At 33.0% G+C, this 22,522-nt stretch overlaps 1 protein-coding gene and 1 long non-coding RNA gene across 4 annotated transcripts in view; one reads left to right on the top strand and one right to left on the bottom strand.

Moving 5' to 3' along the window:
- Positions 1 to 1,570: 1,570 nt before the first annotated feature.
- Positions 1,571 to 20,001, bottom strand: LOC114803566 (eukaryotic translation initiation factor 5). 3 transcript variants are annotated; one of them, XM_054231256.1, is made up of 7 exons: positions 19,873 to 19,978; positions 19,671 to 19,811; positions 18,546 to 19,122; positions 7,205 to 7,301; positions 4,163 to 5,934; positions 3,261 to 3,719; positions 1,571 to 3,190 (listed from the first exon to the last, which is right to left on the bottom strand). In XM_054231256.1, exons 5-7 carry the CDS (start codon positions 4,373 to 4,375, stop codon positions 2,489 to 2,491), a joined length of 1,374 nt encoding a protein of 457 aa, XP_054087231.1. In that variant the 5' UTR covers positions 4,376 to 5,934; positions 7,205 to 7,301; positions 18,546 to 19,122; positions 19,671 to 19,811; positions 19,873 to 19,978; the 3' UTR covers positions 1,571 to 2,488. The 3 variants fall into 3 exon arrangements, with proteins under 3 accessions (XP_054087231.1, XP_028893798.2, XP_028893797.2); XM_029037965.2 differs by lacking the exon at positions 19,671 to 19,811 and having other exon boundaries at positions 19,873 to 20,001; XM_029037964.2 differs by lacking the exons at positions 18,546 to 19,122; positions 19,671 to 19,811; positions 19,873 to 19,978 and adding an exon at positions 11,248 to 12,165.
- A 278-nt stretch (positions 20,002 to 20,279) lies between these two features.
- LOC128922104 (uncharacterized) overlaps positions 20,280 to 22,522 on the top strand; it is a 60,503-nt gene continuing 58,260 nt past the window's right edge. Inside the window, exon 1 of the long non-coding RNA XR_008471369.1 lies at positions 20,280 to 20,744. This is a non-coding gene — a long non-coding RNA (uncharacterized LOC128922104). The remainder of the gene's footprint in view (positions 20,745 to 22,522) is intronic.

Here is a 22,522-nt window from a genome sequence, read left to right as displayed (position 1 = left end):
TTCTACGCGAAAACTAGTGAAATATGAGGACATAAGTATGTGATGTTTTCAAAAAATAACGGGTTTTGTAAATTTTAAAAATTTACGGATTTGGTTAGTCCAGTTGTAATATTTTTTTATTATATTGGTCAACATGCCCCTGATAATTTTTTCAGCTATATTCATCGCTTACTTTTTCTGTAGAAACCGCAAAGTTTGACCGTGTTTTTGTGAGCTTGGCGATTTTCATTTGTTAAAACTCATACTTCGTTGCTTGTTCGTGAAATATTGGCCTAAAACAATACTGTAACGATGCCTCCATCGGCATAACTCCATGTGACTTTTCCAATTTACAAAAAATAAAGATAACCTCAAAGGGTTGGCGGTTTTGAATAAAAGAAATTGCTGAAAGAGCCAATGGCTATCGCAAAGATCGAGTTTAAGAGCCGTTTCGACAATTGGAAGAAGCGTAGGCGAATTAATGCTTTTTTCAAAAAAAAAAAACGAAAACTCCCGTTATTTTTTGAACACATATCGTCAGGAGGCGTTTTTGAGTCGGGAACATAGTTGGAGCTATTTCAAACTTTCTGCAGGCGGTACATGGCGCTTAACATAACAATAAACAGTTCAAAAAAACTGTTAATTAGCTCTCAGTGAAGCTCAAAGCACTTTCGGACTCAAAGGAAACCCTTTTGCGATGATTCTAGCGGAAATAGAGAATACACCATACTCACCAACACGGGACCAACCATTATATATGTATGTACTTAGGTGTCCGACGTAGATCTTGACACATACTGCTGTTATAATATAATTTTTCTTTCCTTTCCTTCCTACTTTCAAGTTCTTAACCATTGGTAATTTGTCTCGAAGAATTCCAAAGTTTTTGACTTGCATTATCTGATATTTATAGAACTGTTACGACATTATGATATATAATTATGTTTCTGTGCTGCGTTCATTTCTTAAGAATTTGCGGCTAGTTTCCAAAAAATTCTGAAATTATTTTTAATCAGTAAGATAGGTTATACAAAGTGTAGATTTTTACCGTTATAAAATTCTTCTGACTCCATATTTCTTGTATATCATTCTTATTATTATCCTTAAGACATTTCTTTTCATAGCTTTGTATATCCATGACATCTGACATGTTGCTGGTGGGAATATTTTATTTAATATTATTTTATTTTATATTTTTATATATATTTTATTTTTTTATATATATTTTTTATTTTATTTTTTTATATATTTTTTAAGATTTTATTTTAATAAATTATTTTTTAATATTTTATATTTTTTCTAGTATTTTACATTTTTATATTTATTTTATTTTTTATTTTTGTTTTATTTTTTTATTTTATATTTTATGTTTCTCAATATTTTATTTTTTTTTTTAATATTTTATTTTTTTAATATTTACTTATCTTAAACATATTTCTTAATATTTTATAATTTTTCTAGTATTTTATTTAATATATTCCCCTTTTTATATATATATTTTTTTAATTTTCAATTTTTCTTAATATTTAATTTTTTTTAATTTGTAATTTATTTTAACTGCTGGTTGTGCATTTTTCAGTAAATACCATAGTTTCTTTGTTTTTTTTTACATTTTTATTTTTAATATTTTTTTTTTTACATTTTTTACTTGCATAATAAATTTCAAAATTTACGACAGTTTGAAAAACGCAAAAGCTTTGCGGTGCCCTTTTCCTTGTTGTATGTGCAACTGTTGCGACAAATATTAGTAATGGGAAATAGTATGTTGATGTGTGGGTGTGTGTGTATTATTTCATAATTGAGCTTTCTGCAACATTTTCGCGTTTCCAGTTTGAATGCAAAAGTTTTTCTGTTTTCGGAAAAGTAAGCACTGAGCGTTGACTATCGTGTGGAAAGCGTAGAGACAGAACAATATTGGGGTAGTTCGCATATAGTAAGTACCGTTAAAAATATTATTATTATATATTTTTGTTGGTGGTAAGTGGAAATATATTTTTTTTGTTTTTGTTTTACTGTGTGTGCATAGCGTCGAAACAAAACCGAAGCTGCGTCTTTAGTAGCTTTCTGCCGTTTGAAATTACGTGTAAATATTATTCAACACAAAAAAGCTTAAATTTAATAAAAAGTCATAAATCAAAAAATAAAGATTTCAATAAAATAGAAAGAAAAACAGAGCAAACGAAAATTTTTGCAGCAGTTAGTTGGTTGTTCTTGTTGATGTAGTGTAGTGTAAAGCAAGCGCCGCATAAAAGCCGAAATATGCCGAGGCATAATAGAAAATTTGGAATATGCGTTGACAGAGATATATAAAATGCAATGCGGACGCCTTTCAGTTGGCACGCTGGCGCATAAAATACGAACTCAAACACAAAACACACAAAGAGAAAGTATGGAATATTTAAAACTACATTTGCTTTAGCAATAATGCGCAGAAGACTTCTACAATTGCCGCGCCGCTTCTTTTAACTGCGCAACTGATTTTCGCTACTCTACCGCCACAACACCCATTTTAGATGTCATCAATGTCGATTTCGTCACCCTCGTCATCGTCGTCGACAATCTTCTTGGCAGCAGTGGCCACAGCGGCAGCCTTCAATGGCTCTACACGTGCGCGATCGTTATACTCAATCTCCACATCGGAATCGTCCTCATCCTCCTCCGAGGATTCCTCCTCCTCGGCCTCCTTCAGCCATTGTATGAACGGTTTGACCTTCTCGTGTATCTCAGTGGCCACATCCTTCGACACGTATTTCTTGCTCACTTTCTGCGACCACTCCAGTATGGCCTTCTCCTCGAGTATGTCCGAATCGTAGAAGAGTTTGAAAATGCCAGCCACCTTGGCCATCAATTTGGCCGAGTGTAAAGCGATGATCTGTTCCAAACCGCCGATGAGATAACGTTGTGCCTTGGGATTGTTGTGTGTGAAACGTAGCAAGAGATTGCGATTTTTGCGCACTTCCTGTATGATGTTGTCGGAGAAGAGCAACTCGGCTAAGACCAGCGTAGCCTTGTGCACAATATCGAGACGCTCCGCTTCGATCATCAGCTCCTTGTGTACAGCTACAGAGTCGAGTTCGCCAGCATTGCGCTTCTTCTTGACCAATTCATAAAAGATGTCAATGCGCTCCTTTTCGGTCTTATCGTAATCATCCGAGATGGTCATGCCCTTGGCACCATCAGTCAAGTCTTGTAGACGGGCGCGTATGGCTTCCTGGCGTATAGAAAAAAAAAGAAAGTGTTAATTTGTATGCAATTTAATTTCCACACTCTCTTTAGCTTACCTTCGACACATCGACACTCCAGTTGGCATCATCATCGTCGTCATCACCATTCTTCTCCGGTATGGCAGCACTAATTTCCGCCTCAGTCTGACTGGCCTGATTGCCGCTACCGCCATCCGATTCACCGCCCGAACCCTTCTCACCATCCACACCGTTCTCGCCGTTCTTCTTTCCGCGCTTCGCACGTTTCCCTTCGGTCAATGAGGAGCCCTGTGCAGCCGGATTAACGGTTGGTGGATTCTTCAAAATGAACGTGTTAACCTTGTGATTGACTTTTAAGAGACCATGGAAACCGCAAGCTTTGCATGCTTGCGAAATGGTTTGGTTCCTAGCCGAAACGGTTAAATCGGTCTCCGGATTGTCGCATTCCGGGCACAAGACGAATTTGCGTATGAAACCATCGAGCAGATCCTGCAATTTGCTGGCATCGTGCGAGCCATTTACAATGAAACGTTCATTCTGCAAGTTAAAAAAAAGGAGCATAATGAGTTTTTGATATAGTTCTTATGGGCTTCAGGTATCTAGGGGTACCACAGTACGATGCTAGGTTGATGGAGATATCGTCAAGCCGGCCTCATAATCTCTTAAAATTCGCGTCAAGCGCGCTGACTACTACTCAGATACTACGAGCTCCCGGACAATTCATCTGGTATCGCTAAGGACAATAACTGGTCTATGTGGTGCCTCTTGGCCTATAACTTAATAACCTAACCTAACCTATTGGGGTTTCCACCAAGAAAAACGGCTAAAAAATACTTATGTCAAAGATAATATCTGATATAAAATAAACCAAACTGCTCTTGTTGATCAAAATTTATTCGCAAGTCATTCCAAGAATTCAATTTCCTGCACCATCATAATTTCGTATAAAAGAGTCCCTTCCATAATCTCTTATGGCTTACCTTGTAGTCAAACTGGGTCTGTGCGCCCAATTCGCAGCCGAAATACTTGGTCGGGTAGGTGGCCGGACGTCCAATGGCGCGTGCCACCTCAGCCATATTGACAATAACGGTCTTAATGCCATTACCTTTGCCCTCGACCTTGGCTTGCAAGCGTGGCATTTTATAACGGTAGAAAATGTCGGTGACATTACGATTCACATTAACGGAACCCATTTTTGCTATTTTCCCTTTTCAACTGTGCTTTCCTTTTTTAAATGTGGTTTATATTAATTTTATTTTATTTGTTGTTGTTTTTTTGAATAATTGATGATTGACTGTTGTTGTTGTTGTTGGCGTTTTCCTTTACGTTTTTTGCGTATAGAAGAATTGTAAAGGTCTGCAGTATGTGATAAATCGCGCTGCTTGTTGTGCGTAATTTTGGCAATATTCCGCTCAACTGTATTAATGGCGACGAAAGTGCTGAGCTTTCTTCGCTAGCGGCTCGGTTGATTTTCTATATATTTTTTATATTTTGCAATTATTAATGTTGATTTTAGTTTGTGGCGCACACTTGGCTCTCTTGCTGTGTGTGTGATGTGATGGCTTTAGATTTTACTGCTGCTACTCTTTGCTGTTTCTGTTGTTGTTGTTTTCATATAAAAACTGAAGAATGGTTGTATAAACGCTACAGATTTAGCTGGAGCTGTAAATTAAGATTTTGCTTTTGCTTTTGATTTCTGCTTTAGCGATTTTTCCGACAACTCTCGTGTGCGTTGCGTACGAGTTTCTTCGGCGGCACGCACCACTTCGTTTTGCTGCTGCTTTGCGTCGCGTCGCTTCGCGCTTTGTTAGCCGTTATATAAATAATATATGGGGGGCTTTGGCTTACTTTCGCATTCAGCGTTCAACCTCAACAAGGTGACCAATTGATGGCACTGTACATCAGTAAGTTAGTTGTTGTTCCTACTACGGCAGCTGTTGCTCCGATTGCAGCGATTGCGGCAGACGCGGCTTGCTCTACGTTGTATGCAGTCGTTTCGACGTCGTAGCACCGAAACGCCCTCCAAGACGATGCCGAAGACGTTATGGTACTTAAATTTTTATTTTTTGATTTATTGTATTTCTTTATTGATAAATTCATGAAGTTCGCTTTTCTTTGCACTACAATTGGCGCTTTGTATTGGTTCCTAATTATGACAGTGGTGGTGGTGTTGGTTTCCGGTGCTATTACTGTTGTTGCTATGTTGGGTTTCCTTGCTTCCACTATTTTCTTTTTTGAATATATTTTGGTTGTTGTAATTTACTGCTATTTGACGGCTATATATGCTGTTTGTTGTTGTTAGTAGTTTTTTGGGGGCTTTACTTCGATTTTGAATCAAAACGCCAGGCGCAATTGGGTAATCACGCTCTGCTCTATTAGTACAGTACTTGGCTGTTTATATTGTTGTTGTTATTGTTATGTTTGTTATATGTTCTGCTTTACAAATCTCCAGTTTTTGAAACTTTTATGCAATTTTCACCCCACTTTGAGGTTGGAAGTGAATTTTTGGGCTTTTTTGTTAAATATATTTATAGATTATTTTTTTGTATCTTATGAAAGATGTTTTTCTTTTAGTTTTTTTTTTACATTTATCAGTTTAGTGCTGCTGCTGCTGCTAGATATCTGGATTATAATTATGTTTTATAAATATTTGGAAAAATTGGAAAACGTGGTGCCTAATGGTGTGCGAGTGGCTCACGTTTCTCTAAAAGGTTGCAGCTTCCGATGTCTGTTACTGGAAAATTTTGAAGTCCTGCAAGAGAGAGAGAGAGCGAGATAAAAGTTAGAAATATTGGAAATTTTTTAAATTAAAAAATATGTAAAAAAAAAACTATAAGAGCTATAACTATAAGAGAATAACAAAAACAATAAAAAATAATGATAATAATGATAATAATTATATTTATTTAATTATTTTTTATTGAATTATAAAATAATAATATTTATTTAATTTTTTTTTAATTATCAAATATTATTTATTTTTTTTTATTTAATTTAAAATAATATTTTTTATTAATTATAAAATAATAATATTTATTTAATTTTTTCCATTTTTTTAATTTAAAATATGTATCTTTAAAAAATTAATAATTTCTATATTTATACTGTAAAAAATTAAAAAAAGTATATACAGTTATTAAAATTTTATTTTTTATTAAAAAATACGTTTTTATACACTTTTTATTTAACATTACTCTACATGCTACAATCCTTTTACAACTGCGACTAAAAGGTTGAAGGTCATACAATAAAAGCTGTTTAGTGCTTTAAAACAAATCCCAAAAACAATTTAGCGAAATAATCTGCACAAGACCACAAAAGCCCAGCCCTAGTGATGGCATGAATTTGATTTATCTATGATCTACAAAGCATACATGGCATACCATTTGCCAATAATGGCAACAAGAAAGAGCCGACTGCCATTAGTGCCCTAATAGCGCCATAAATAAACCCCACTTTTTGACATGGATGTATAAATTAAAAATTCACTGAAATTCTTGACATAGCGCTGTCAGCCAGTGTTAAGTACACCGAACAGTACAAAGCGTCATACAAGTGAGGCAAAGGATGACCGAGCGAGTAACGGCTAACAGGCGCCTCCAACGGCATGACTTGTGTCATGACGTGTGTGCTTATGATGTGGTTCGGGACAGCCAGTAAGCAGTTAAATTGCTAAAATATGCGCGCACACACACGGAATGGAATGTGTGGCGAAATTAATGTGCGATTAAGCTGGAAAATGGTATTTTGCGCATATGCTATTGATTAATATAATTTTTTTTTTGCAAGTATATAGTCACAGTTGGTGGCGAAGCTTGTAAATAGCGTGTATGCGCAATTTTTTTTTTAATATTTGCTTGTTCTTTTTTGGGCGGTGTCCGCTTGTGTTTTTTATAATAGCAAGGATCGCCGCTTTGTGACTATTAAATGTTAAGCTGATGTGTGTGTGTGTTTTTAAAGTGAAAAAAGTTGAATTATTAAATATGATATTGAAACTATGTATATATGTGTGTATAGCTTACCTATGACTTAAGTATCGCCTATGTGAATTCATGCACGAACTAACCAACTTGCTCCGTTGAGGTGGAGTTGGTGGTGCTCCTTTGAATACTGGTGTTTCTGCAAGTGAAGAAGAGTATACTTATAAATTAGCAACAAAAGCTAAAGAAATATGTAAATTAATTATTAATAAAATATTTAATATTACTTATAATAAATTTATTTATAAATATATGCATTATGATAGAAAAATTAAACAATTTAAGCAATTTTCTAGTATTAAATGTCAACTGTCAAATTAATCAGCTGTTATTTGTATATTTTGGACGCTTGCCAGACCAACCCAATATATAAATTAATATACTATTAAATAAATTACTATAAATTAAACAATTTAAGCAATTTTCTGGTACTAAATGTCAACTCTAAAATGAGTGAGCCGTCAATTGCCTTAAAATTACCAAATAAACACTCTTTGAACGTAATAAACTCCAAGTCCACCCATTACTAGTAAAAGTGCCGTGGTCAGTGGCAATTTTCAATATTAATATTTAATGTTTTGAAGATTTACCAACGTCACGCTAAAGCCTTGAAAGCCCTGAACGCCACAATAAACACACGCATGAGTCAAAAGTAAAAGTAACCCTTGTAAAAGTATTGACTTTTACTACCTGATATTTAAGTAAGTCAACTAAAAGCCGTCGCTGTGCTATTAATGATATATAAACTCTATGGAAACAACACCCCACAGCGCCTAGCAGTAGGCTACAGTGTCGCCAATTTACGCGCATACATATTTAAATATATTTCAAGGCTGTCAACAGCACTTTCTTCTAACCATGTTCCCCGGTGATTTTATGCCGTACGCTAACTGTTTAGCTCAGTGTCCCAACGGTGTGTGTGTGTGTGACCTACTCACACGCTTCAATGCATAAATTATTCAAAAAATTCAAAGCCTGCTGTTGGGCGCAAAGGAAATGGCATGCTTGTTTACTTGACAATCAACAGCACTATATATTTTGTTTAATTAAAAAGGACCAACATACATACACACACACACACACACTCCTAACGGAGCGCAGCGCAACAACGTTAGCAAATACATACGTTCAAAAACGCAATGTCACAAATAAGGTAGAAAATAGAGCGGAAAATAGTTGTAAAAAATTTATAATTCCACACAAAAGTGGCGTAGATATGCCATGTCAGCGAGCAAAGCGACGAATGAAATAGAAGAAAAGTGAAATGAAAAATAGTTGAAAAAAAAAAATAAAACAAAACCGTGACGCCAGTGCCCGTGTGCACAACAAGTGTTAGAGGCAGCGTTTAGGCACGTTTTAGCAGGCTGTGGCGGCTAAGGAGCGGAATGTGGGCAAGTGAGGGGTTAGGCTGTTTTTGGTTTGGTGCGGTTTGGTAGCAACGGTCAAGGACATTGCGGCAAAACAGCAGATTTATTGGAAAGGAAATATATAATAGAATTGCCATTAAGGTGCAGAAGAAATGCTAAATATTCAAAGAATGCGAACGGCAGCGAATGGTGAGGCTAAAGGATGGAATGAGAAAACTCAAACAAGTATTTAATGATTTAATACATAGTTTACTTGAAAAATTTTAGGAACTATTTTATTGTAAATTTAATGATCGAACCATATTCGAAACCAAAATTCTTCATATTTAGAATTTACATTTTATGTTTTGAAACATGAAGCTTTAGTGCCATATATAACTATACATTTTTTTACAAAAAAAAAAATTAAGTTAAATTTTTCGAAGTTCGAATTTCGAACATAAATTTCTAAACGTTTATTTTTAATATTATAGAAAATAAAATTTCGAACATTAAATTGGAAACACTATTGATGTATCAAACAAAAATGTTTCGTGCTATCGAATATAATCATTTTTTTACGAAAAATTAATCAAACCTAAATTCTTCGAAGTTCGAATTTCGTACATAAATTTGAAAACTTAATTTTTTAATATTATAGAAATTAAAATGCTAAATTTTTTAAACTTCGATATTCGAACATAAATACCAGTTTCCGAAAATAGTTTGAATCTAAAAACTACGCAAGTAATGTTTCGTAATATCAAATATAGTCATTTTTTTACGAAAAATTAATCAAACTTAAATTTTTCGAAGTTCGAATTTCGAACAAAAATCTCAAAACTTAATTTTTAAATATTATAGACATTAAAATGGTAAATTTTTTAAACTTCGAAATTCGAACATTCAATTTTGAACATAAATACCATTTTTCGAAAATAGTTTAAATCTAAAAACTACGCAATTTGTAGTATAAATTTTATTAATAACTGCTTTCGAAGCATTTATGTATCCAACAATCAACCGAATCTCTCAAAGCTGACAATTTCAGCTGGAATAATCTCGAATATGCGCTTCAAAGGACACATTATAAAGCATATGTCTTTATACATTCATTGTACATACATACACCAGCATTTACTCATAAGCGGATATGGTTAAGTAGTGCGTGTAATGGCGCTGATGCCGGACGAATAGCAGTTCGAGCGAGGAGCAAAAGAGCGTTCGGCGAATGAACGACGCATGAAATGGAAACACTGCGAATGCGATTGCGAGTGCAACAAAGATAACGAAGCGATGCATTTGAGTTCAAAACAAAACGAACGAAAAGTGCACAATTTGCAGAAAATACGAGCAGCCGCACGAAAAGTAAGCAAAATACTAAAAACAAACAGCAACTCAGTCGCGAAGAAGTCGAAAATGCGGGTGGGGAATCCTTTCAAGTGAAGATGAGCCAGCAAATTGATTGCATTTAAAATTTACAAAGACAAAAAAGAAAAGTAGAAAAGACAACAAAAACAAAGAAGAAACGCAAACAAAAACTAAATTCACGAGATTCGAGTAAGTTACTTTAAAAGATGGTGAGAAAACATGCAGGTTGAGCTTTTCAGTGTACAGGGGGTGTCAGTCAGTCCGTCAGTCAACAACAACAACACAATGCAGGCACTCAAGCAGCAATAAAAAATGCCAGCAAAGCATAAAACGCTCAGCGTTGGAAATGTGAATGACTTAGCTGTTGAAAGGGGCGGTGGGGTTGGTTGGGAAAAGCGTTGCATGAAAAGCAATTTAACGTACGATAATCTATAATCAATTTAACACGACAAAATTCATGCGTTGCATTTTAGGTTATATCACCGTTACAGAAATGGTACCAGTAGGGAAAATCTAAGCTATTTATTCTACGAAGCCGAAAGACTAGATACCAAGTAATAGAAAAAATTGTTACTGAAGTCTTTTCTTTTTTTAGATTTTATATACATATACGAAATAATTAAAATTAAATTTTCAAAATCGAAAATATAAATTCGAAATTCGAAATTCTGCAACGGAATTTTCAAAATTGGAATATATGTATTTATATTTTCGTTAGCAATCATTTTCCAAACATTTAATGCTTAAACCATTTCGCAACTGCCCAATTTCGAAATTAAAAAGTTGCATTATAAAAAAGAATTTTGGTTCAAAATTGACATTTTTCGAAACTTTTGAGATTAAAAACTATTTGTCTCGAAATACCGTATTTTCATAACGTCAATTAGTGAGTAAAATAGTGCTTTAAGATATGATATGAATGACTATAATTCTCGAAAACTAAATGCTATAAAAACTTGATAATGCTATAAAATTTTTGAGCTCGCGTTTTGAATTTCAAAATTAATAATTTTACATTTCGAAACCGAAACATAAAAACAAAATTGTGTGGTTTTCACTTTTCGAAAATATTTTCGAATGTTGTTCTTATGAACAAAGCGATAGAATTGGGTTGAAATACGACTGAGGTCTCTCAAAATGTATATAAAAACAACTAGCTTTAGCACAGTGATCGGTAATCAGTAGTAAAAGTTTTAAGTTGCTTCTACACCATTTCGAATATAACTTCGAAACTTTCTAGAACACTAAAAATACTAAAATTGCTTCTACAACATTTCGAATAAAACTTCGAAACTTTCTAGAACACTAAGAATACTAAAATTATCAACGCATTTTCACACATTTCTGGTTCTACCACACCACACTTACTGTTGTTGTTTGTGCAGAGGGCGTTAAAGGCCACTGAAGACACCCACAAACCGCACACCATATGACGTTGTTGTTGTTGCTCGCTAAACGGCGGATGCAGCACACACGTAGACAACAGTAATAATTTATAACGGCACTACAAATAACTCAAAAACACACACGAAAATCCAAATGAAAATCTGGAAAATCGTCGGAAATTTTCTAGTTCTTGTTTGTTTGCAGCGGTTAAATATTCAGTGTTTTTAATTTGCAAAATCTTCGGTTTAACGCTTCGAATACAGCCTGCTTTTAGGCGTACACGCTGACAGCAACTGTTTGCGGTAGCACGCTTTTAGGCGACACAAGCACCAAATCGGAGAAAATATTTATGTACTCTCGTATTTGGGCGTGCGATAAACACAACAACACAACAGTCAATAAGAGCTGCCGCACGCGCAGTAAAGCACACGCACACACGCGAACGCTCACAATTGCTGATTTTTGATTTGTTGGTGTTTTCAACACTTGTGCCTTCGCTACTGCTGGCGATGCTGCTGTCGCTAGTGTTATTTTATAATTATACGCTTTGTTTTTGTTTTTGTAACTGCTTCACTTCAACTGCAGGCAAAACAGTTATACACTCTTGCCAAATTTGATTTCCTCTTTCCGGTTGCACGCGTTTTGAAGTTGCGTTTGACCTGAGTCCACCACCAGCTGCTGCTGCTGACCGAATGAATGCTGCACTTTATAGCCGCTCTTAACTTTATCCGTATGTTTGTTTGTATTTGTTTGTATGTATATTACTTTTTCTATTTGTTGTTTGAATGTGGCTAGCGACGTTAACGTTTACATTTGCATTAATTTTTAAAAATTTTATTTCAAAAAAATTCTTATTTCAATTTCAATGAATAGTTGATTTGCTGTGATATTCGATTTTCAAAATGTACCCTCTAGTAGCAACACAACGCACACAAGTTTCAAAACTCTTTAGTGTCTTTATCAAGAGTTTATAGCGTTTTTTTTTTTTTGTTGTAATTCCAATATTATTTCAAACTTATTTAATTTAACTAATTCACTTCACTTTTTGCTTTACGTTTTGTTGGGCTTTTGACTTATTTGCTGGAAAATTCACATCCAGACAGCAAGACAAATAAAAAACGACTAAATACGAAGCTTGAATGCGAAAGCCATACTGCTGGTGGTGTCAAAGCCGAAACTTCTTTGACTGTGTGTTTGAGCGCGTGTGTGTGTATTGGGTAGGTCGGCTGGGGCTGCTTGTTTGTTTGGCGGTGTCTCGTAACTCAAGTGCAATAATCCTGTACGTATGAGTATTCTCAATTTACCGTTATGTGGCTAGGCTTCGTTTGATGCAAAGGGTAAGGTGTGCTTGGCTGTGTGAGGTGCAATACAGTGGTATTTAAATTTCCCTATGGTTACTACAAAATGGAGCTTTTTTATTAAATAAAATAAGGAAATAAATTTATTTAAACTGTGACGGAAAAAACTGTAACTAAAAGGGTCGGAAATAATGAGAAATAAAACCAAAGAAAAGATATAATAATGTTCAAAAACTTAAAAAAAAAATAAAAATGTTCGAAAAATTAAAAAAAAAATCATAAAAATATTCGAAAAATTCAAAAAACAAATATGAAAATCTTCGAAAAATTATAAAAATTAAAGAGAAATATCCAAAAAATTAAAATAAAATTATAAAAATATTCGAAAAATTAAAAAAAATATATAAAAATATTCGATAAATTAAAAAAAATAGAATGATATTCAAACTTAAAAATAAAAATACTAAATTTTCATAAATAATAATAAAAATTGAACTTTAATCTTCTCTACTTATTTCTTTTTGATGTTATCTCAGAGATTAACTGAAAAACTTTTATCTTGTTGAAAACACATTTTATATTGCTACTGAGGCAGCGATCATCTTTTAAAAACAACTTTTTTTATAATGTACTGTTATTTAACAAAACAAATTTTATATTATCCAGATTTTATCAATTTGTAAAATTAAATATTTTTCCATTTTGTATTATAAATTAACCTATAACTATCACAGTGACTTTCAAACTTTATCACCTTTAAACCGCTTTCCTTGCGCTCTCAGTGCGAGTTTTTTCGCTACAGAGCGCAGCGCTTGCGCAATTCGTGCTCAGCCGGAAAAACAGCTGCAGTTAATAGGAAAACTACAACATGCACACAGATACACACAGCTAGTCGTGAAAATTTAAAGAAGCTACAAACACAACAATACACGCATACAAGCTTTAATAGAGCCAATAAGACTCGAGGAAAATAGAGAACATTGATACTTCATAGAGATTGATAGTTATTTTTTGATAGAAAAGCAACTTTTCTTATATAAAATTTAAAAAGAGTTTCGCAAAAAATTTCTTAGCTATTTTGTAAAATAAATATGTTTCAAAACATTTTTAATAAATAAAATTAAAATATATAAAATAAATGCAACACAATATGCACGTTCCACAATTTCGATTGCATTTCTTCGATCAGCTGTCAAATCACGTTTGTTCGATCAGCTGTTTCATTTCAAATGTGGAAAATTTGGCAGCACTTAAATGTATTTTATTATTTATATATACAAAACGAATTATTTTAAATTTTTGTATCGAAATATTGAATTTTTTACTGAAAAAACTTCAAACATTCCTACCCGGTCAACTTCAGCTGCGTTAGTAGCTACCAGCCCACTTCACCAACGCCTTCATTGTTGTTTTTGCACAGTAAACAAGCTGAAATATGTCCTCATAAAAAGGTAGCAAGCTTACTGTGTACGCACAATTTAATTGGCCTTGCGTTAGGCGCAGTGAAATGCAATTTCGCAATATAAACAAGTTAAAAAACAACAACAAAAAGTTATTGTTGAAAGGAAAAATGAAATTGCCACCTATCCTACACGGCTAATAGACACAATATGACTGCACAAAGGTGTCCTCAGACGCGCCTTATTGATTTAACAAGTGTAAAAGGCTCAATTATGCGCCAACTAAACATAATTAAGCACGGAAAACAGTGTGTACAGAGGAGCGTGATGAAATGTAACGCAAAACGGCGGGGGAGACAAGCAAATAATTAGTTGCGCTCGTAATTGAGGTGCCAACTAATTGGAAATGCGCGTCCTCTCGTTAGCGCTGCGGTGGAATTGAAAGCGTGGAAAGTTGAGAAATTAGCAAAATAAAAAACACTTCAAAGGCGGTTAGACAAACGAATTTGGTAAATCGTAATTAAGGAGCTGCCTGTAGCAATAAGTTAATGAGCGCGAATCAACAAATAAAAGCAGCGAAATCCTCAATTTTTATACAATACAAAGTGAATAATTTTAGAATAGCAATTAACGGTCTAGCAGCGTGTGGAGGCGAATTTAAAATGGAAAAAATTTGCATGGCCAAGAAAATTTGCATGACCGAGAAAGAACGCGTGTCGATCGAATTACGACGCTCTTCGCAGGAAAAATACTTGTTTACTTTGTCAGTGAACGCTTAGCTACCGAATGCTAAAATTAAAATACGCCGACGATCTTGCGGATCGTTAGTTCTTTCGGCTACCTTGAAACCTTGAAAAATTTTCGATAGTTTAACAAACTTTGCAAACTGAAAATGAAATGTTTCAACAACAACAAATGTGATTGCGGAAGAAAGATTAAGACACATAATGATAAATATGGAAAAAAACAGCGCACAAAACACACATACACACATCGACAAAACAAATATAAATATTATTTTTTGGTAGCGCTAAGCAAATTGACGCATTAATAATATTAAAAAATCTAAACATTTCACTAAGCTACCGTTTTGTGCATTAAACATGTTTGTTTGCCACTTTATTTTATGATGCTTCATAAACGAACGCTGATTCATTTTTCTTGGTGATAAAAATGAAATAAAAAAAGATTTACTCTAACCACTTGTTTCAAATATGTGTGAGTGTAGTTTGTAAGTTTTTATCTTTTTTGCTTATTTTTTAACGTAAATTAGCCTACTAATTGCCGTGAAGGCGACAGTTTATGACCCAATCGAAAGTTGTAATATGTGTGAAATTTTGTGAAAAGCGTAGTGAGGATTGGTGGTAACTGTATGAGGTTTAGGGGACATGCAAGGAGATGGGTAGTGTCATGCGGGGATTTTTTACATGCAGGACATATGTTGAGTATGACAGGGTCTAGTCTGGATAAGTAGGAGTTTAACCTGCTACAGTATCCAGAACGAAGTTGCGCGAGGGTCACTCTAGTTTCGCGAGGCAACTCGAACTCGTCACTGTGGATTTGTTAGGGGAGAGTGTTAGGCTCCTAGCAGTGAAGTAGCGAGAAAGGTCGAGGAGGTAGCCGTTAAATTTCTTTCTTATTTCTTACACGTTACTCTACCCCATTATATGCATAAATAAATTATATGAATAATCCCATATTCGGTTGATATAAATCGCGTGCCGATAAACGCACACTGCAACTCTAGCTCTTTATCACTTTTGAGTCACAATGAGTTTTTTATAGCAAAATGAATATAAAAAGTAGAAAAAATTGCCCTCAATAAACACCCATGTATGCAAATGCTCATACGAGGGTGCGTATAAAACTTATAAAAGTCGAAAAGTGTGATACCGTTAACTGCTGGAAGGTTAAAGGTAGGGAATATAATTTATTTCACTGATAAACATTTGTTGAAAGTTAGTTTTTGAGGTTACGTTTACGATTTACACTGAATTCGGTTTGTTTAATTAGTTCTAGTAAAAATAAATTGTTTATATGTAAAGAATGGAGAAAATAGTAAGCATTATTGTATTTTTTGTAATTAAAAAACTAAAAAAAAATGTCCACCAACTCGCTCATAAATATCTACACCACCCCCTAGTATATACATATATAGCATACGTGTTATTACGCTTTACCGCAATACCCACACCTGTCGCCGTTCCATGAAAACAGCTGAGTTGCCTAGTTTTATTTAGAACAAAATTATATTCATCTTCATAATGCATATACGTATTATACATTGTAGCTGACTAATTTATTACAATTGGATAGTTATCAGCTTGCTTAGTAATAATAAGTGCAAAAAATATACTAGAATTTTTGGTTTTAAAATGAGTTACTACCTATCACTTTGACAAAAAATTCTAAATTTTCAAGACTTTAGCACACTGCATACTTGATATTAGCTTATCAACATTTTTAACTTTTTGCAAATTTTTGCACAAGCAAAAGCTGATCGATCAAATTAATTTTTTTGCTAAATAAACAAATAAAAGCGCACAAGTAAATTTGGTATATACTCAAAACTACATGCCTCCATATATACTTAAATATATAAATAAACAAAATATACATAAGTAAAATTGTATATTAAGCATATCACGTAGACAAAGGCGTACACACGGTTGGTTTAAATTATTTATACAAAAAAAAAGTTGGAAGCGGCATATTTATACAAAAATTTCTTTGTACGCAGGCACACAGACTCATACACTACATGTGTGTAATGCATGTATTTACTTTTACTTGCGCTGTAATGCACCTTCTCAAGTTGATTTGTTGTAATTTTATTTCATAACTACTTACTCGTATATACAAACTGATTGAATAAGTGATATTGAATTGCACTGGAAAGTATGCGAGTGCACTCAAGTGCATACAGCCGTACATATGCAGATATTTAAGGTAAATGAGAAATGCAAAAAGTATGCATACACAAATGAGAAATGAAATAAATTAAGTTTGTGATACAGTTTATTTCCATATAAGGAAGTATATATTTTAAAATTAATTCTTAAATATTTAAGACACAAATTACAAATCACACGTAATCGTCAGTGGCTTACAAACGTGCTAATTACATTTCGATTAATTTACAACAGTTTTTTTCTTCTTTTCCTTACAATCAAGTTATTGACGCAACGCACAAACACACCTTTTTATTATAATAAACATATGTACATATGTATGTATGTAAGTGCATTGCATGCAACCCTGAGCCCTTTTTCACAATTGAAACAAACTAATTTACTTCGTTCAATGGCACAAATTGAATTTAAATCGACTTAATTAGGTGTTGAAAATGGGTTAAAAGAAAAATAGAAAACACAAAATAAAAAGTAAACAAAAAATAATTAACCAACAACTATAACAACAAAGTATTTCTACATAGCGAATTTTTGCAGACATTTGGCAATGTTTGTGTGGAGTAGTCAAGTGCATAATAAAGTACGGAATGTATGTATAACAGAGACTTATGCTGCAACTGCTGGCAGCAAAGTCAAAGTAAAGAGCATCATTTTTGGTATGATATAAGCGTTAAGGCTAAACAAAGATAATACAAAAGGTTGACTGAAACCATGGGAAATTTTTTTTTAACTATTCAAAAACTGTAATAGCAGTTACAGTACAATTGTTACGCTAGTTTTGACTGATGCAATGCCACAGCGGTTTGTGAAAAAAAATACTAAAAATCAGTTAAAATAAAGCTTCCATTTGCAAAGTGCACAAATATTCTAAAAACCACTATTCTATTATAAATAAAATGTGAAAAAATATAGTACAAATTTACGAAAAAGAATTGCAAAATAAAATTTATTGTAAACAAAATAATCCGTAATACGACTGCATAATAATGACGGGGCTAGTGAACTGGTTTTCGATTCCTGCTTACGTTTTTTCTTTCTTCTACTTTTATTTTGTCTTTATTTATATGAAGACTATTTCATAGCCTTTGTTGACTTGCACCATTGTTTGCATCAACTTTTCGATCACTTTTTTGCACAAAATAAAATTGGAAACTGAAAGTAACTAGTTTTAAAATTTTGCACTCACAAAGATATGTACATACAAATATATGTACTCGCGATAGTATTTCACTGGATATGAACAGGAGCTGAACTAAAAGCTAGCTCTGCTATCTAGTATATGCATTTATTTCAGACTTAAATTTATTTGAATTTCAAATTACTCTACTATTCGATTATCTGCAAAAGTTGATAGTATTTTGTTATGCAAACGAATACATACATACATTCTAGAAGGTATTGAAAGTGAACGCATAGTGATAAGCAATTGTGAAAAGGTAATGAAGCACTTTAATAAAATTTTTAATGGAAAAGTTTCGAATTAAATGTATATGTACAAATGTATAAATATTTAAAACCAATATGCATTATTTTTAGCAAACAAAGTTAAATTTATAGTTGCACCTAAACGAGTTTGATATATATACATTAAGTTACGTGTTTACTGCTTAAATACTAATTTATTGCGTACATAATTAACATATGATTATTAATTTTCATTGAGTACTCACCAATTAATCTTTCAAAAGTCATATAAAACAAGTAACTCCCCTCCTTGGGGTGCGCAACACAATTCACACGAAGATCAAAGAGTATTGTCCGACAATATATAATTCAATGCAAACTTTACACTCAGCTTACAACAGGCTTTTATGTTGATTTCGTCCACTGATTTTTGTGCCTTTATACGTATACGTTAAATGTTTTAACTAGCTCTTGTCGCAAGAACTTCTAAAGTTAAAAATTGAATTGATTGATTGCGAAACTAAAAGCAAACAAACGAAAATAAAAGAAAAATTCAAAAAAGAATTTTGCAATTGTTTGGCGATTTGTTGTTTTCTTGCTGCTGTTATTTTACGGCTTGATAATACAATAAGCTAAGACGTTAGGTCTGGCGATGCGCAGTATCTGGTTGCGTTGAGGTTGAAAACTGGATTATTTGCCACACTATGTGCTCCACAAAAATCGTGTCGCTCTCTAGTGCTATAAAGAGACACTCTCTGCCACTTGAAGAGTTTCGGGCGCTCTGATTACGGGTTTGTAAATTGATACGAATCACAATTTGTTTGAAAGTAAAATGCGTTTAAACTGCAAGTAAAAATTAGTATTAAGTATATAAAACAACATGGGAACAGGAATTATTTTAAGTTTAATATAAGTATGTGTGTATATTGTATACGTAATACTTTTGCTGACACAGCACTTATATATATGTATTGCAAAATCTTCATTTGTCTGCCGGATTTCGTAGTATACGTCTAAATTACGATGGATATTCATTTTTGCACAATGTAGTGTTTAATGTGCGTAGTATGTGTGTGCATACAGCAACTCAGAACCATTTGACTCCACTTCACACCTTCATGAACAGCAAAACGGGCACGTGTATTACGAAAGGGTATTCTAGGTTGATTGCAGCTGCTTCCGAGTAAGACCTCTGTTTTTACAAGATTAAACACACGCATCAGGTCAATTGCAACATTCTATCATATGTACACTTCGTGTAAAACTTCAGTTTACATTTTTGTCATGTCATTGCAACTTTTTTACTATTAAACGCTTGAATTGTAAAAAATTCGCGTGCAATATTGCAAAAATACAGGCACACCTACACAGTAATATACGTATCAACGCACATGGACAAATCCGCCACGGTTCAAAAAGATGGACGACGTCTGTCCGATTGGCACATTGGTGATGGTGGTGGTGGTAGTGTAATTGATCACCGACAGAAAATTCCACAAGTAAAATGAATTTTATATACATTCCAAAACGTGCTTTAACACAGTTGTAAATCCATTTTATAAATGTAGTTCTTATAAATTCATTTCGAATTACCTGGTAAATTTTTACAAAAAAATTTATATTGCGTTGCGTATAAAACACTCAAAAATTTTGTTCCGCGAGTTAACTATCTTCAACTTTTGCTGCTGCTGATATAATTTTCTGTCCCACTTCATCAATCAAGTTGATTGATTCAACTACCACAAATTTTCTGCTTTCAATCTGCTTGACAACGCAGGGTTGTATTTGTTTTTACGATAGTATTTTATTTATCGGTAAAAGTGATCGATTATTTTTGAAATTGCATCCTTTTATTTTTACTTATTATTCAATTCTATTGTTATTGGAAAGGCGAAATTTGTGAACATCATTCTTGTGGAAGCTTTCAATTTTCTTTCCAGTCATTTAGTACGTTACTATTTGTTAATTTAGCATATGCGTTTGTACTATTTTTGCTCGAACCGGCAACACTCCCACATCAGTGTGCGGAGGAAACAATCAACGCTTCAAGCACGGACGTGAAGCTAATTTTGCCGCTTTAAAGGTAGTTTCGAGCTTATAAGCGTTCCGTTTAGTCGCGAATTTCCGTTTTACATAAAAATAGTTATTAATAATCTAAAAGTTTATTTTTATTGTAAAACCGCAAGAAACCAAAAACTTGAACGTTATGCTGTTATGTATAAGTTATCTACATAAACGTAATTTGTTTTATTAAGCTGCTTTGTGCTGTGTGGCACAACCCAATATAACAGTGCTCCAAGCTCTTAGCACTTACACCAATTAACGGTCATAGCTTTGGACACTTTGAACAACTCAGATTTATATATCCAGTCATCGCAAGTTAAATGAATATCAAATGAAGGTAATACATATAGCAGGCGTCCCACAACCTAACCTCATAATTTACGCCGTAGTCTGAAATGCATGTAAGTACTGATTTTTCCAATAATAATTGTACTTACTTTGAAACATATCCATATATGTAGTTAAAAACCGTTTTTCATTTCAACATAAGTATGTTTGTATTTACAATGTATCATATTTTGCTGTAATCTTAAATTTGTTTATGATTAAGCAAATATGATATATGCAATATTAGTATTACATTATACTTTGTATTTGTTTTATTTTTACTTTATATCTGCACATGATTATCTTAGTATATTTAATACTAATTATAACACCAATAATGCTAGTCTTTGTTTTTCATTTTTCTATACTTTTATTGCAAAATAAATAGAAAACAATAAAATAAACTTCTTTTCCACTTCATAACTAATAAATTAATGAGCGTAAAATATAAACTCACGCTTATGCAATACAAAGTAAGAGTTATTAGTCGCCAATAGCAATATTTATATATAATTTCTAACTAATAAGGAGCGAAAGAATACTTGCAGGTTTTATAATAACAACTAAATATTCTTCTGCTATGCTTATTGCATATTTTTAATAGAAATTAACAAGTTGTAAACTTATATTTAATCCATAAAACGGATTAACATATTTAAAGTTTCATGTGGCGTTCGCATTTCGTTTGGAAGTTGTTTGACTTAAGAAGTATTTGGTATTTTTCAATTCAGCCAAAACAACAGTATTAAATAATAAATATGCGAAACTTAAACTAAAGTAAGTAATGAACTAAATATTACTAATATACTACGGAAGTATGATTAAGATTTCTTCCATCTTCAGTCAATATGTACAAAGCCACTTATAATTTCATAGTATAGTTAATTAAATTTGTTGTTTTTTTTTTTTGTTCAATAAGTATGAATTTTCGACTATATATTATGCATTGTTTTAATAGACAAATGGTCTACATCGCAAATATTCATTTTGCGCTTTTTCTTTATGTATGAAACGAAATTTGATTTCTGAAATCTTTTGGTTTTATCATCTAGAGGGGAAAAGTATATATTTTTAGTCTTACTTAGTAATTACTAATTGCCGTTTTCAAACGTTTTAGTAGCCGATTTTGCTTGTGCTAATTTTATGTTTTAACCTAAATAATTAAATTTATTTTGCTGCTATGCGCTATTTATACAGTCAATCTTACGACACTACATATAGTGTACCTTCTAGGTTGCAATCAAATCAAATTGTTTTCAAATGATTCTGTTTTTTTTTATCATTAACTCTTTTGGTTTGTGTATTATTTTTTCAATATCCATAAACATTTGGGTATTAGTAAAAGAAACAGTACCCAGAGCAGTTCACGAATTTATTTCTTCTTACTAAATTTACATTCAGTTCTTTTAACAATTTTGTTTATACAACAATTTTTTATATTTTTTCATGGTTTTTGGGGAGATGTACATTTTATATCGATTTTGAAGTTTCTGCTCAAACTTCACTTTTAAGTTTGAAAATAACTTAAGAGCTAACGTTTACTATACATATATGTATATCAATTAGTTAATTAATTTATATATCAAACGAAAAATTTTTATATCAAAATTATGCTAAATTATGATCACTTTCAATATGAAGCGAATATATTCGATAAAGTTCCAATGTACAAAACACAACATAAAACAATTTTTAAAACAACTTTGTGAAAAGAATGCAAATTAATTTTGCAACAACAGTAACGAACACTTACGCTTACAAACTTCATCAAAATAAGAAGACGTGTCATCGTCGATGTTCAACATTGAATCTCATGCTCTTTAGATCGCCCGACCGCGTCAATCTCAAAACG

Source organism: Zeugodacus cucurbitae, chromosome 5 (assembly GCF_028554725.1).
Source record: "Zeugodacus cucurbitae isolate PBARC_wt_2022May chromosome 5, idZeuCucr1.2, whole genome shotgun sequence".
In the NCBI taxonomy this organism is placed as follows: domain Eukaryota; kingdom Metazoa; phylum Arthropoda; class Insecta; order Diptera; family Tephritidae; genus Zeugodacus; species Zeugodacus cucurbitae.
Note: the sequence above shows the minus strand (reverse complement) of the source record. Positions and strands in the feature narration are given on the sequence as shown.

Coding starts and splice junctions, on each gene's coding strand:
- LOC114803566 (XM_029037965.2), bottom strand. CDS start 4,375: ATGGGTTCCGTTAATGTGAATCGTAATGTCACCGACATTTTCTACCGT. Junction 3,720..4,162: donor AGACCCAGTTTGACTACAAG/GTAAGCCATAAG, acceptor TTTAACTTGCAG/AATGAACGTTTCATTGTAAA. Junction 3,191..3,260: donor GGAGTGTCGATGTGTCGAAG/GTAAGCTAAAGA, acceptor TCTATACGCCAG/GAAGCCATACGCGCCCGTCT.